This window comes from Otolemur garnettii, unplaced genomic scaffold (genome assembly GCF_000181295.1).
Source record: "Otolemur garnettii isolate 467f Iridium unplaced genomic scaffold, OtoGar3 scaffold00032, whole genome shotgun sequence".
In the NCBI taxonomy this organism is placed as follows: domain Eukaryota; kingdom Metazoa; phylum Chordata; class Mammalia; order Primates; family Galagidae; genus Otolemur; species Otolemur garnettii.
This window is the reverse complement of record NW_003852427.1, coordinates 12,981,486-12,998,418: the sequence shown is the minus strand read 5'-3', so window position 1 is coordinate 12,998,418 and position 16,933 is coordinate 12,981,486. Positions and strand designations below refer to the sequence as shown.

General features: G+C 36.3%; 1 protein-coding gene across 1 annotated transcript in view; it reads left to right on the top strand.

The window, feature by feature from the left end:
• Positions 1 to 16,933, top strand: part of SLC9A9 (solute carrier family 9 member A9) — a 574,234-nt gene that overhangs the window by 362,611 nt on the left and 194,690 nt on the right. Inside the window, exon 14 of the mRNA XM_023512997.1 lies at positions 3,518 to 3,671. Within this exon, the coding sequence (XP_023368765.1) occupies positions 3,518 to 3,671 (154 nt within the window). The remainder of the gene's footprint in view (positions 1 to 3,517; positions 3,672 to 16,933) is intronic.

Below are 16,933 nucleotides of genomic sequence, written 5' to 3'. Positions count from 1 at the left end.
ACTAAAACGTATTAGCAAGAAGAAAACGAGTGATCCCATCTCAGGGTGGGCAAGGGACTTGGAGAGAAATTTCTCTGAAGAAGATCGGCGCACGGCCTACAGATATATGAAAAAGTGCTCACCATCCTTAATCATCTGAGTATATTTTTAAACCAATAACTGCTCTCATACAGACAATGTAGATTTGAGAACATAGTTAACATGAGTTGAACATAATGACTATACGTTATTAAGTATTCTCAGGAAGATTAATGATTGCCTACTTTGGTATCCAGCATGAAAGAGTTTGTTGTAAATAGAACATAGTGAGTTTTAATTGTTATTCATTTCCATTCTTTTCTTTCTCACAAAAACACAAAATAAAACAACCACAAATATTTATAACAGTAAAAACCAAGCAACTTATTACCTAATACTTGTAAAGTCAGATCATCTGCCGTAATGCTGCCTGATGGATATTTCTATCAATATGAGCTTCAGGGAAAGAAAAACTGGAAAGATCGCCTTGAACTTCAGTCTTGTGCTGTGATTAAACACTGCTAGGAGCTTTACCTTGACCTATAAGTTCTCTCCTCAGATACCAAAGTCTATGGCAAGACTGCTTCCTTGAGCTCTTATTTCCTAACGATGCCATTTGTATTTCCTGGTGAGAACATTATTAAAATAGTCCCCAGGATTAAAGGTTATTAATATTCCCACTCTTGTGCCCAGCTGAACGCACGTGCACCTCTGGTAAGGGCACTCTTCTCCTGGAGCACAGCCATCTCAAGTGTGCAGAATGTCTGAGGTATAAGAACTTTTCTATTAATATCTACTTCAAATGTTATCTTCCTTATCTTCAGGCCATTTCCATGTCTACATAGGAGATTTAGAATAATTTCCTTCCTCCATTACATTTTGTTCCTTGAAGGTATTTTATAATCAAAGTACATGTTCTTCTTTCTTTCTGAGGTTTCCTTGTTTCAGGCAAAATGCATTAAGTCTCTCTAGTCTAATCCTCTGGATCTTGTGTTATGCCACTTGTCTCTTGAATAGTCTTAGCATGGAGATGAAAAAGGAACTAGGAGTAAGAACCAGAATGGTTGTAGTATTCCTCTCCTGATCCTGTATTCAATGGTTAAAAGTCCTCTAATGTTTGAATAAAGATTTGGAAACCTAGATGCTACAGAAAATATTACGAAAAATAGATCATTGAAATTTTATGCATGTGATTTAAACCTTCCTATAAAAATAACCAAATCACTACCTCTTTGACTTATAGTAGCTGTCATTATAAATCTTCATTTTTCCTGTTATACACTACAACAGGGACCATAAATGTCTGGCAACGCATGTGCTAGCCGAGAGAGACCTTTCATTTTTCTTCCTTTCTTTTCCTACTTATGCCTTTATTTACTCTTCTTTAGAATCTACATTTTGGTTCGTAGCAGTGTCATCACATTTTGATTTGAAGTTCTAGCATTTAATCTTTAATACCTCTTGCAAATATGTTTAATGTAGATTCATAAAAATTCAATTAGCATATCATTATTAAAGAAGAAAAAGTAAAAAGAGAAAAAGCAAGTTTTAGTGTGTTTAGTTTAGATTACAGACTTTGTTAAAGTGTATAATCGGTAGTAATTTTTAAGGATAATTTAGTTATTAATTTTTCAGTGGTCCATAAGTTTAGTTTTCCTTGTTTTCTGACACATTTGATTTTTTAAAGGTAATTATTTCCAGAAAGATCTGTCTTTAGGTAGGGACAATATTATTCTAAAGTTGTATGGAAAACCAAAAGAACTAGAATAGTGAGAACAATTTTGAAAACAAAAAATCAAGTGGGAAGAATAAATTTCCCCAAGGTTAGGACTTATTAGATAGCTACAATAGTCAAGACAATTTATTATTATAAGAACAGACACAAAGATCAAGGGAATAAAAAAGAGAAATCAGGACTAGACCCCCACATATATATCCTGCTTTGACCAAAGTCCAAAAGAAATTCAATAGGGCAGTTTGACATCCAAAGGCAAAAAACAATGAAGCTCAATCTAAAATTCTCACCTTATACAAAAATTCACTAGAAGTGATCATGGACTTAAATGCAAAACTATACAACTTTTAAGAAAAAAAATAAAGGAAATTCATTGGGATCTAGAGCTAGCCAAAGAGTTCATAGACCTGACTATGAATTCCAAAAAGCACAATTCCTAAAAGGAAAAATCAACAAATCAGATTTCATCAAAATTAAGAACATTTGCTCTGCAAAAGACTCTTTTAAGAGGATGAAAAGACAAGCTACAGGGCGGGAGGAACATTTGCAAATATATCAAACAAAGGGCTATTATGTAGAATACATAAAGTACTCTTGAAACTCAACAAACAAAAAATTCAAAACTCCAATTAGAAAATGGAAAAAAGACATGAAGAGCCCTGTCACCCAGAAGAGTCTACAGACAGACACGTTCAACACCATTTCTAGGAGGAAAATGCAACTTAAAACTATAATAAAGGTGTCACCACAGACACATCAGAATGGCTAAAGTAAAAAATGGTGACAACATCAAATCTAACAAAGATGAAGAGAAACTGGATGGCTTATATATTGGTAGTAAAAATAGAAAATGTTATAGCTACTCTGGAAAGCAGCTTGGTAATTTCTTCAAAACCTAAATACACAAATACCATACTAGCCAGTACTTACCCTTTTGGGCATTATCTCAGAGAAATGGAAACCAAGCTCACATGAAAAATGGTATGCTAATCTCAGCAGGCTTATTTGTAATAACCCCAAACTAGAAACAACCCAGATACTCTTCAACAAACTGTGGATTGCCCATACTATGGAATACTACTCAACAAAAGGAACAAGCTATTGATACATCCTACAACAATATACAGAGTATTACTCTGAGTTTTAAAAGGCAATTCTAGAAGGCAACACACTGCATGATCCCGTTTATGTAGCATTCTTGAAATGACAAAATTATTGAAAAGGAAAACAGATCACTGGTTGCGTGGAGTGAAGGAGGGAGCAGATGTGAGAGAAGGAGGTGAGGCTGTAAGAGGGCACCATGAGGGATCCTTGTGGAGATGGAAGTGTTCATTATCTCCACTGTGTCCATATCAAGATTCTGACTGAGATAGTGAGATACAGTTTTGTAGAATGTTGTCATTGGTGGAAACGGGGAAAGGGTCCACATCCTCTCTCAGTACTGTTTCTTACAACTCCATGCGACTCTGCAGTTATCTCATAATAGGGCGGGTAGGAGGGAAAGCAGGAGGGAGGAGGATGGGGTTACATGTATGGCACACCTCGTGGGGGCAGAACACAACTATAAAAGGGACTTTACCTAACAAATGCAAACAGTATAACCTAATTCTTTGTACCCTCAATGAACCTGAACAATTTTAAAAAAAAGAAAGAGAAAGAAAAGTTTAATTAAAATGTTGCATCAGCAAATTATAAAGATAACCCATTGAAATAAGAGTAGGACCTGCAAGATGTTTACTTTCCCTCTGGGTTTCTCACCACCAGGTTTGCGAGGAGCGATTGCATTTGCCTTGGCTATTCGGAACACAGAATCTGAGCCCAAGCAGATGATGTTTACCACCACGCTGCTCCTCGTGTTCTTCACTGTCTGGGTATTTGGAGGAGGAACCACTCCCATGCTGACTTGGCTTCGGATCAGGTGAGTGGCCCTGTGTAGCAAAAGCCATCTCTGCGAGTCATGGCTGTAATGTTCCATTTCTGACATTCTGATGTAGTCAGCAGTACAAGGGCAGGTCTGTACCCTAACTTCCCCTGGAGTCAAGTTGACCTTCACTCACATGGTAAAAGGATATGACCCAGCACCAACCGAACTGACTTTTCCAAGAGTCTTAGAGGTCTTATGATGTCTATTTACAGTCTGTCCCTAGAAATGAATGTATTCATCTATCCATTCTTTCATTCAACAGTATTTATTCAATACAATGTGCTATGCCATGGAGTTTACAAAAATAAATATGACACAGGTCTTGTCCTCCAGCTCGCAGTCTCATAGGATTGATAATAGGAAAAGTTGTAATACCAAGGAGAAGGTGAATTTGCTTTGTTTTTAATTCTTTGCAGCCCTTACGATAGAAACAGGGACAGAGGGAATGCTTAAACATATGTGGTTAGTGAGCCATGTGCTTAGCCAGAGGGATGCTATAGGCACAAGTTAGATATTTTCTTACAGGAAAAGGGGGTCAAGGCTTCAATCAGAGGCCTTCCAGGGAGCAGTGCCTAGATGATGACTGTTAGGAACTTGAGGTGTGGAGGGAGCAGGAGACCGGGGGACATGGATGGCTGGTGCCAACTGCAATGTGGAGAAATCTATTTTAGGATGTTGTTGTCCTTATTTAAACATTCCTATGACCTGAGTCCTCATTTTCACAGTCCAGAAAGTAACAACCATACTTTACACAAATCACAATGTATTTCTCAAATCCACCCCTCCCATGCTGTCCCTCCCTGGTCCCCACCTATTCTTGTAAGACAAATTCACACCTACCACACCTGATGGGAAAAGATCCATCTGACTGGAAAATAATTCCCAAGAAGAGTCTTACAGACAAGGACTCTGGTATTCTAGCCCCTAGTATGTGCCTGGCACATAGTAGGATAGAATAAATAATTCATAAAAGTTAAGTAAGCATAACCGCAAATATAAATGCTTTTGTTAAGCATTAACTGATAATTTTCCATTCATTTGACATGAAGTAGCAGAAGCAGGTCTCATAAGTTTAGCATAAGAAAGCTTATGCTTAAATCAGGCCAAGTGACTATGTATTAAACTAAATTCAAGGAAAAAGGGGGCCTCTTGAAGTACTGGGAATATTGCTAAACACATAAAAGAGCTTTGACTAAAGGTGAATAGAGAGTGCTTTGAGATGCTTGTTGAATTATTTTCTAAGCATATAAATGTGACTCGCAATTTCTTTCACAGTGGTAGTTACCTGTAGGCGCCTATGGATGAGTACACATATTGCATTAAACTCGATAGCACTAAGTCCCCTGTGAACTGTTAGTAAGACAGCGATGTGTTCAGGTTTCTGGAAAATAAAATTCAGTAGGTGGATCCATGCATGGAAAAATGAGTGCTTGGAGAGCAAAACTTAGATGATGCCGATCCCCACCAGGTAAGAGTATTGCATACACTATCAGGCAAGTTAGAATATTCAGAATATAATGTAGTGCTGTCAACATTTTCTTAAAGTAATCAAACAGAAATTGTTTTCTGCTGTTTCTTCTTTTACCCTGAAGAAATTGTCCCCAAATCAGTAACACATTTCATACTAGAATGTTTATCCAACTCTTCTATAAGTATTTTCCGAAGGCATCTATCTGTTAACTTCAAATAGGTCTTATAACTTATGTAGCCTCTTGGTATCAAATTCAGCAGGGAGATAGAAGTATGATAACGGGACTTTCAGCAGGTTAGGACAATTATCTAGGTCCTAGGACAGGGCCTAACAAGGAAGGACAGTGATGTCAACCACAGCATCCAGGGTTGAGATTCCTGAAGGTCAGCCCAGGCCAGTCTGCTGGGAGCACTAGATAGGGTTACCAGGTCATGGAAATGCCCCAGTGGGAATTGGCTCCAGATGGCCCAAGTGATGCAGTGTCAATTTGGCCACCAGTCAGGACAGGAAATGAGAACGATAGGAATGTGATACCCTTAGAGAAAGGAGCTGACAGGGCTTTTATCTAGTGGGCAAGTGACCATCTCAGCTAAGAACTAGAGCATAAATCTGAAATTAGGGCAGAAACCCAGTCAGCAGACCAGTGATCCATTGACAAGGATACTAAAGGATAAAAACTGGAGTACAAAGAGACGTGGGTGCCCAGGAAGTTAACACAGGCAGACAGGGTACAAGGCAACAAGGACACATTAAGACCAGTGGCTCCCAAACTTGAGTGAGCATCATAACCACCTGGAGGGCTCATTGAAACCCAGATTGCTGGACTTCTGCCAGAGTTCCTGATCCAATAGGTCTTGGTCAAGACTTGAGAATTTGCATTTCCACCACATTCAGGAAATGCTGGTGCAATTGGTCCTAGGGCCAAACTGCTGGTGTAGACTTCCTATCCCCTAGTGGAGATCAGGTAAATACTGTCAGATTTGACCGGGGTCTCCGAGGCCAGGCACACCTACGTGGGCCGTGTTGATTCCTTAGTTCCAGTACTAAAGGAAGAGAGGGGCTTACTTAAGAGGAAGGAGCACTGTGCATTGATCAGTGGGAAGGAAATAGGCCCTAATAAGCTTTAAAGAGCAGAACATAAGTTAGTGTGTTTACGAACACACACACAAGTGCATGACATTAGTTTGGTTCAACTACGTTACAGTGATAACCATCATATGCTCTGCTTCCCTGTCATGGTTTATAATGTTATCAAAGAAATTCTTCAGCATAGATTTTAAGCCCATAGTTGCTTATCTCTTACTTAGACTGTATTTAGCAAGGCTTTGCTTGTTTACAGAGTAACATTTTACTAACCAACTTTCATGTCAGACTCTTCCCATAAATAACAAAAAATATATAAATTAAAATTTTAATAAAATGACATAAATGAGGAAATCCCGGGGACAGGAATGCAAATGTGATTTTGAATGAACCCAAACATCTTCATGTAGAATGTGATTTGTTTATACACATTACATGGCATTCCCCTCTTGAGCCTATACTTTTTCTCTTAAATTATTAGACATGTACTGAGTTGGTTTTTGTAATCCCTATGAAATGTGTCATTTAGCCACAAATTCCCATAGTAAGGATGTGAATAAAATGTTTTATATAAGGTAAAAATTAACAGTTTAATATGAATTGCAATTTGATGGAAATGACTTTAAAATAGCAATACTCCTATTCTTGGGTTATGCAAAATAACATTTACATGTGGAACAAATTCTCGATTAAGTGGTGTTTTCTCCTAAGTACCATTCAAATTTCTTGTCTAGGCCAGGAGTGGTGGTCTGTGTCTACAATCCTAGCACTCTGGGAGGCTGAGGCAGGTGGATTGCCTGAGTTTAGGAGTTGAAGTCAAGCCTGAGCAAGATGACATTTCTACTAGAAATAGAAAAAGCTAGCTGGGCATTGTGGTAGGTGCCTATAGTCCCAGCTTCTTAAGAGGCTGAGGCAAGAGGATCACTTAAGCCCAGGAGTTTGACGTTACTGTGAGCAATGATGCCATGGCACTCTCCCCAGGGTGACAGAGAAGGACTCTGTCTCAAAAACAAACAAAAACAAATTTCTTCACCTGAAGATATTTAATTTTCTTTTAAAAAATAATAATAAATGCAGCACTCGAAATAAATCAGACCTTTGTTTCATAAAATTCTAGAGAAAAAGACTTTCCAGCATTATGTTAGAGGATTCCATATAAAAGAAAATAGAATAGTTTCTTGATTGGAATCCAGATCATCTCCCTTCTGGGGAATACACTAATACTGGTGGTGAGGAAAACCCAGCTAGCATTGCCGGTAGCCAGGAAACAAAAAGGATCAAAGGTGCCAGACTTTGCACTTCAGAAGCCAGTAAACAGGATCATCAACCAAATGATCACACGTACTTACAAATAAACATCAGAGACCAGCAAGGCAGAGCTCTATGGCAGTGGCACCAGATAATTAGCTTACAGATGATAACCTCCATCCTTGGTTAAGGATAGGGTATCACAAGGAGCTAACAAACTTTGGGCAAGAACATCACATGAGGATGAAGCCCACAATGGGCTCTCCTGGGCTCTCTCTCCTAGCCCTCTCCTGGGCTTCCCAAGATAAGAATGTTGGACCCATCTCTTCAAAATGTCTGAGCTACAGTGTGGAAAATCTTAAATAACAGAATTATAAAAAACTTGTCTCCCAGATGGCATTAGAAAGTGCCTTCAAAGAGATGACCACTATAGTTTGCAAATTTTAGCCTCTAAACACTGTAACAATAATAGCCAACTTGTTTTTTTTTAATTTAGTTTTGAATTAAATCACAACTGTATACATATATGGTGTACAATATGGTGATATGATATACAATGTGAAATGCTTGAATCAAACTGATTAACTTAACCATCACTTCACTTATTTTTTGTGGTAAGGCATTCATAATTCACTCTTGGTTATTTAAAATATACCCTTGCATTATTCGTATTAGGTGACTATACCAACATATATCCCACCAAATGCCTTCCCTCCTCCCACCAATCACCTTATCCCCACCCCATCTTTTCCCTTCCCCCTTGTTAGTCTATATTTGTGTTTTATTATTCATATGAGAGTGTGTTTATATACTGGTTTCATAATAGTATTGAGTATATTGGGTACTTTTTTCCCCATTCTTGAGATACTTTACTACAAAGACTATGTTCCAACTCCATTCAGGTAAACATAAAAAATGTAAAGTCTACATCTTTTTATGGCTGCATAGTATTCCATGGTATACATTTACCACAATTTGTTGATCCATTCATGGGTTGATGGGCATTTGGGTTGCTTCCATGACTTAGCAATGATGAATTGAGCTGCAGTAAACATTCTGGTGCAAATGTCTTTGTTGTAAAATGATTTTTGTTCATCTGGGTAGATACCTAGTAATGGAATTGCAGGATCAAATGGAAGGTCAACTTTTAGTTCCTTGAGAATTCTCCATGCTTCTTTCCAAACAGGCAGTATTAGTTTGCGTTCCCACCAGCAGCATAGAAGTGTTTCCTTCTCTCCACATCCATGCCAACATTTGTAGTTTGGGGAATTTGTGATGTGGGCTAATCTTACTGGGGTTATGTGATATCTCTAAGTGGTTTTGATTTACATTTCTGATGATTAAAGACGATGAGCACTTTTTCATGTGTTTATTGGTCATTCGCATTTCATCTTCAGAGAAGTTTCTGTTCAAGTCTCATGCCCACAAAGAAATGGGGTTGTTTATTCCTTTCTTATTTATTAATTTGCATTCTCTATAGATTCTAGTTATCTGACCTTTGTCAGAATCATAACATGCAAAAATCTCCCATTCTGAAGACTTTCTGTTTGCCTTATTTGCAGTGCCCTTATCTATGCAGAAGCTTTTTAGCTTGATCAGATCCCAGTAATATATTTTTGGTGTTGCTTCAACTGCTGGGAGGGATGGGGGGGGCAGTCTTCCTCATAAAATATTTTCCCAGGCTGATATTTTCAAGTGTTTTCCCTGCAGTCTCTTCTAGTACTTTTATAGTTTCATGTCATAAATTTAAATCTTTTATCCAGTGAGAATCAATTTTTTTAGTGGTGAGAGGTGGGGGTCCAGTTTCATTCTTCTACAAGTCACCGGCCAGTTCACCCAGCACCATTTGTTAAATAGGGAGTCTTTTCCCCAATACATGTTTTTGTTAGGCTTATCAAAGATTAAATGATGATATGTGGCTGGGTTCATTTCTAGATTTTCTATTCTACTCCATAGATCTTCATCTCTATTCTCTCTTCTATTCTATATTTACATCTCTATTCCATATATCATCATCTCTATTTTTATATCAGGCTGTTTTGACCACTATGGATTTGTAATATAACCTGAAGCCTGGTAGGGTGATGCCTCCTGATTCATTTTTATTTAAGTAATGTATTGGCTATTCAAGGTTTTTTCTAATTCCATATAAAACAAAGTACTATTTTTTTTATCAAGTTCTATAAAGTATGACATTGGTGCTTTGACGGGGATTGCATTAAATCTGTAGATTGCTTTGGGAGGTATGGACATTTTAACAATGTTGATTCTTCCTAACCATGAGCATGGTATGTTTTTCCATTTGTTAACATCTTCTGCTCTTTCTTTTCTCAGGATTTCATAGTTCTCTTTATAGAGATCTTTCACATCCTTTGTTAGATAAATTTCCAGGTATTTCATCTTCTTTGGCACTAGTGTAAAAGGAATAGGGTCTTTGATTATATTTTCAGTGTGACCATTGCTGGTATATATAAAAGCTACTGATTTATATGTATTGATTTTGTATCCCAAGACATTGCTATATTCTAAGAGCTTTGTAATTGAGTCCCTGGGGTTTTCCAAGTATAAGATCATGTCAGCTGCATAAAGCAAGAGTTTGACCTCCTCTTTCCCCTCCTTCTTTTGCCTGACTGCAATGGCTAGGAGATTCTATTACTATCAATGGAATTACTATTAGATTCCATTACTAATCAATGCCTGATTCCATTACTATGTTGAATATCAGTGGTGACAATGGGCATCTTTGTCTAGTTCCTGATCTAAGTGGAAATGTTTTCAATTTTACTCCATTCAATACTATATTGGCTGTGTGTTTGCTATAGATGGCCTCTATTAGTTTAATAAATGTTCTTACTAAGCCTATTTTTCTAAGTGTTCTAATCATGAAAGAATGGTGGATACTATTAAAATCCTTTTTCGCATCAATTGATAGTATCATATGGTCTTTGTTTTTGATTTTATTTATGTGGCATCTTATATTTATAGATTTACATATGTCAAACTGATCTTGTAACCCTGGGATTAAACCAACTTGATCATGGTGTATAACTTTTTTGATGTGTCATTTGCTAGGATCTCATTGAATATTTTTGCATCGATATTCATTACTGATATTGGTCTATAATATTCTCTCTTTGCTGGGTACTTTCCTGGTTTGAGAATCAAGGTGATATTTGCTTTGTAGAAAATGTTGGGGGAAGATTCCTTCCTTTTCTATATTTTGGAAAAGGTTATGTAATATATGTACTAGTTCCTCTTTGAAAGTTTGGTAGAATTCTGATGTGAAACCATCTTTCTTTTGGGGAAGATTTTGTATAGTTGATGCTGTTTTCAGAAGATCAATGAAACAAAAAGTTGGTTCTTTGACAGGATTAATAAAATATATAAACCTCTGGCTAGACTAACCAGAAAAAGAAAAGTAAAATCTCTAATAAATTCAATTAGAAACAATAAAGAGGAAATAACAACAGATACCACAGAAATTTTTTTAAATCATCAATGATTACTATAAAAAAACTCTGTACTCAGAAATATGAAAATGTAGAGGAAATGGACCAATACCTGGAAGCATGCCACCTTCCTAGACTCCACCAGAAAGAATTAGAAGTTTTGAATAGACCTCTAATAGTAGCCAACTTGTAATGAGTACTTACTATATGCCAGATTAGATAACAAAGTACAAAGCACACCTCCCTGTGCCTCAGCCTCCAATCTATAAAATGGGGATAATATGGCTACTTCCTAGGGTGGGTGAGGCATGGCAGAGTGGCTCAGGTCATACCACTGTATAACTCCTGTCTAGGGAACCTAAGCTCAGGGTGTGTTTACCCAATTACTGCATTTTTCTGCCATCCTGCCTGAAAATGGGTTATGCTTGATGCCTGCAATCCACATTGATTAACGAATTATCTGGGGTAAAAGAGATGTACTTTTATAACCAATACAGAGTTGTTAATAGCAAACACAGGAAATCTTATCCATCATCAGTGACTGGGCTTCCCTGCTTGTATATCATGAAAATTCTTCAGTACAGGTTTTTTCTTTGACCTGCAAGAGTTAAAGGCAAGGAAAGCTAGCCCTAGTCCAAATTAGGCCAGCAGCAAAGTTTGTCTTTCTCAATTATAGGAGTTTAGAATTATAGGAATTAATTACCCTTAGTCTCATCTCCCAGCCTTATTTAGGATCAACATGCTTCAGCTTCTTCCCTGAATCAGCCAAAATAAATTTTTTTTGCACACCCTGGCCTAGGTCCATTGCAGAGTAAATAACTTTTAGATAGCATGATGCCTCCACTGTTGATATTTTGGTTAAATATTTAAACTCTATTTTTGGTTTCTGACCATGCCATCCTAGAATGCTTTATTTATCATTTATACCCATGGGCTAAAAGTTTTAAAATAACAGCCATCATAGGAATACAAAAAGATATGAGAGAATTGTCTTTAGAGATATTTTTTAAATCTTAAATATTTGCATAGTTAAATATAACTGCTCATACACAGATTTCCTTTATTACTGAGGTAAGGGAATATCAATTTAATAGACATATATTTAAGTTTCCTTAACATTAAACACTGTCCTGTTTGGTTTCCTTTCTAGCATCCAAAATTTCATGGAGGTTTAGCAATTTGTTTCATTGATGTATTAATGAAATAAATTAGCACACACAGAACAGAATTAGACTCTAGGGTCCCAATCTTGCCTTCCCATCTTGCCAGCTGTGGGACAATGCCTCAATACCCCAATTTTCTTAATCTGTGAAATTGGGATAGTAATAATAATACCTTCCTCTTTAGAATGTTATAAAGATTAAATATTGCATGCATAAAGAATTTAGGGCACACAGTAAGTACTCAGCAAATATTGCTATAAAAATAAGCAAAGAATACCTATGAGCTTTTTTTATATAAATGCTCTTTTAATTGCCTCTCCCCACATATATAAAGTATTACCAATTAATTATTTGTGAAATAATTTGTAAATATATTGCCAATTAATTATTTGTTAAAGGAGGCTCTCATAGAAAATAGAATGTCTCTGAGGAGTTTAGTTCATTCTATTTAGTAACTAGATTCATCAATTTTACAAGCAGTTCCAATACCAGCATTCAAAATGACAAGCCTCTTTTAAAATACTCATATAAAGAATTTTATTTATCCCATAGCTCAAGAAAAATTCTTCCTAAAACATGCTTCTGTGTCCTTCTTAGCATAATAATCTTTGCTTAGGAACTTTTCTGATATTTAATTTATACCATTTCATCAAACTGTATTGATTTTATTACTTTGTATTGATTTGATATCAATTTGTAGATTTTGTATCAATTTGTATCAATCTACAGACCTAAGAATATGCTCTCTTATGAAACATAAAAAAATTTACTCATTTGAATGTAGACTTATACTTTATATTCCCTATTCACTACTACCTTTTAAAATTATGTGCTTTTTAAAAGGTTTTTCTACATTTCATAAATCCAAGTATTTATTGCTCAAATCAATCTAGTTTGATGTATTACATTAGAGATATTGGAAAACTGTATTGTTGACCTAAAAATACTCTAGATTTATAACAAGTGTTATGAATTCAGATCTCCTAAATTTTATTCTAATGCCATCTGAGTTCTTTAATACCCTATTTCTTTCTATGTACAGAATCTTCCCAGTTTCAGAGATAACAGTCTTTATCTCCATAACTGTCAGCTCTCCTCCACCAGTCCTGTTCTTATTTATCTTCCCTGAGCATGCTCTTGAGAACATCAATATCAATAAGCTTCACTCATTTACTAAGTTTACCAAACAATGGACATTCTGTCCCATTGAAGAGAATTTATTCACCCATTATCAAAAAGTAGGACCCAATATACTGCCCTTGCTTTAAGTAATAACATATATCTGCACTTTAGGTAATAGCTGAAGTCCGGGGGGTGGTAGTGATTTTTTTTGTTTTAATGCTGTGATAGAACTTGTTGGTCTAGAGTCTGTGGAGAGGGTTCCATTTCTGGGCAAGACAGAACAAACATACTCACGTCCCTTGTGATTGCAATTAAAAGTCCTGGACAGAATGTACAGAGCAGTTATATGCAGACTTTATAGGGTAAATGAAATAGTATAAGACATATTGGGCTAGTGAACCAGAATTCAGAGTACAATTAAACACATGGTGAGTTTCCGTGTGTGTGTGTGTGTGTGTTGTTGTTGTTGTTGTTGTTGTTTTCCTGGAATCTCTTGGCCTAGACTCAAAGGCAATTTAGAGAGACTAGAATTATTTAGCAATGAAGAAAGAAAAAAAAATTGTAAGATAATTTCTTTGGTTCCAGAACAAGTAGTAGGAAAAAGGACCTTTGTGGATCAGAAAAATAGACAACTATCTTGGATCTGAGGGCTATTTTTTTCATTCTCTCTTGCCCCAATCCGAAGTAGTCATGAGGGAGTAGGGCAGACAATGGCAGCGACAGTTGGGCAGACACCTAAAATTCCAAACAGAGAACTTTGATCTTGAGACCAGGGGAGAAAGTTCTCATTGCATGCTTTTTTCTCTCTCTTGGAAGCAAATGCAATATTATAGAAAAGTCATAGAAAATATGCCACAGTGTGGGAAACTAAAGCCCTGGTATTTTAAATAGAGGATGAAAAAAGGGGGATTTGGGAAGCTAGAAAATGTAGAGAAGATGGTGGAGAGAAAGGAGCTCAAGAATGTGGTCTATAAAGTTGTCTATAAATTTTTTGCTTGGTCTTGAACTGTATCTGCATATATCCAGCCCTAAATAGCACATCAAAGGCTTTGAGAAAGGACGTACAAGGTAAAGCATTATCGAGGTCTTAGACTGGTCACTAGGTGGCACATGCTTGGGAAAGATGTGAAGACTATGACAAGGACATTGAAACTGAATGGGCAAAAACCGTCAGGTAGGAACTTTGCGTCCTGGACCTATCTTCTTTTATTGCCTGATAAAACATTCTCCCTAAAACATATGTCACTTAACACTCTAGATCCAGACTCACCTAAGATAATATTCAAAATTTCCAGCATTAGTCCAAAATTATTTGGCATCTAAAGAATCAGGAAAATATTAATATCTCACAATATGCCAAACACAGATGCCACAAATATTGGAGTTAAGTTTAGAGATTCTAAAGCAGCTTTTATAACCATGCCCTGAGAAGTAAAAGCAATCACAATGGACATGAATGGAAAAAAAAATTTTTTTAAATCAGTAGAGATATAGAAGATATAAAAAAAGAAATAAGTTAACATTTTAGAATTAAAAATGCAATAACCAAAGTAAAATACTCAAGTAGCTTAACTGCAAAATGAAGGGTGACAAATGAAAGATTCAGCGAACCTGAAGATAGATTATGAGAATTATCCAATCTGTGCAAAAGTATAAAATTTTTTACCAGCAGACATGCTCTTTTCTAAAAAAAAAAAAAAAAAAAAGCAGCTTGGCACCTGTGGCTCAAGTGGCTAAGGCACCAGCCACATACACCTAAGGTGGCGGGTTCGAATCCAGCCTGGGCTTGCTAAACAACAATGATGGCTGCAACCAAAAAAAAAAAAAATAGCCGGGCATTGTGGTGGGCACCTATGGTCCCAGCTACTTGAGAGGCAGAGGCAGGAGACTCACTTGAGCCCAGGAGTTGGAGGTTGCTGTGAGCTGTGATGCCACAGCACTCTACCCAAGGGGACAACTTGAGCCTCTGTCTCAAAAAAAAAAAAAAAAAAGGTCAAAGGAATTTATGCCAATCATAGGAAAATGATATTAGGGGAAATTTCAGAATAACAGAAATGAAGGAAAAGCAATAGAAATAGTGAATATATGTTTAATGTAATAGATTGTTTTTCTTAAGATCTTTAAAATATATATGCTTGTATAGATTACAATTTTTAACATTGTCTTAGGGGGTTTTCAAAAATGGGAGCAGGTATGCTTGTCAGTTTTCTACATTCCTATTGAAGTAGTAAACTCTTCACAGTAGACTATGAAAAGTTATGTATTTATGTTGTAATTTCTAGATTAACCACTAAGCATATAAACAATGAGATAGTCAAAAATCCAATCTACAAATGAAAATGAAAAACCATTATATTTAATGTATGTTTATTATAGTTAACATATATTAATAGTTGAGTCTCATTTTTATCCTTTTTGATAAAATCTACAAAAATATAGCTAAGAGCATATTTCATGGTGAAAGACCAAATTATTTCTTGTCAACATTAAGAACAAGACAAGCATGTCCACACTCACCATTCCTGTTTAACATCATAGTAGTAATCCTAGCCAGTGAGCTAAAACAAATAAATAAATAAAATACATACAGATTAGAAAGGAAGAAATAAAAGTGCTCCATTTGAAGGCTATAGAAATGTTTACATAGAACCAAGAAATCTACAGAAAAACTTCTAGAAATAAGTTGAGTTTATAAGGTTAACACTCAAGAATCAAGTGTGTATCTATCTACTAGGAATAAACAATTGGAAACAGAAATTAATAAAAGCAATATCACTCAAAATAGTTCCAAAACAAGTTGAATACTTGGGAATACATCTAACAAACCACAATCAACATACTAATGAAAGAAACCAAGGAAGACCAAAATATATGGAGAGGCATACTGTGTTCATGAATTGAAAGATTAAGTATCATTAAGATATCAATTCTCTCTAAATTGATCCATAGATTTCATGCAATCCTAATCAAAATCCCAGCAGGACATTTTGTAGATACAGACAAACCCATTTTTAAATTTAGAAAGAAATGCAAAGTAACTAGAATAGCTAAACCAACTTTGAAAAAGTAAAGTTGGAAAACTCAGACTGTTTGGTGTTAAGATTTAGCTATAAAGCTGCAGTAACCAAGAAAAGTGATATTGGCAAGGGGATGGACACTTAGATTAACTGAACAGAAGAAAGAGTCCAGAAATAGACTCACGTGAATATGACCCATTGATTTTTTATAAAGGTTCAAAGATAATTCAGTGGAGTAGGGATAAAAATGGTTTTCAAAAAATGGTATTGGAACCATTGACTGTCTGTGGTAAGCAGAATTCTAAAATGACTCTCAGTATCCCCTGCCCCTCTCTTACCCTAGTATAATACATGCCTTGAGTAATCCTTGGAACTGAAAATGTGATGGATTTTACTTTTGTGCTTAGATTATCTTAATAGAGCATAGCTGACTTTGAAACAGGGAGATTATCTCATAGAGCTGACTTGATCACATGAACCTTTTCACAAAAAGAGAGATTTCTTCTGGCTAGTCTTTGAAGAGGAAGACAGATTCAGATGAAGTCGGTGCACCATTGCGGCACATAATAGAGAGGTCGCTACATGGCAAGGAAGGTTGGAAGCTCCAAGAATTGGGCATGCCCCCCGCTGACAGCCAGCAAGAAAAAGAGAGCCACAGACTTACAGCCTCAAGGAAAAATGTAGTTCTGCCAACAAGAATGTC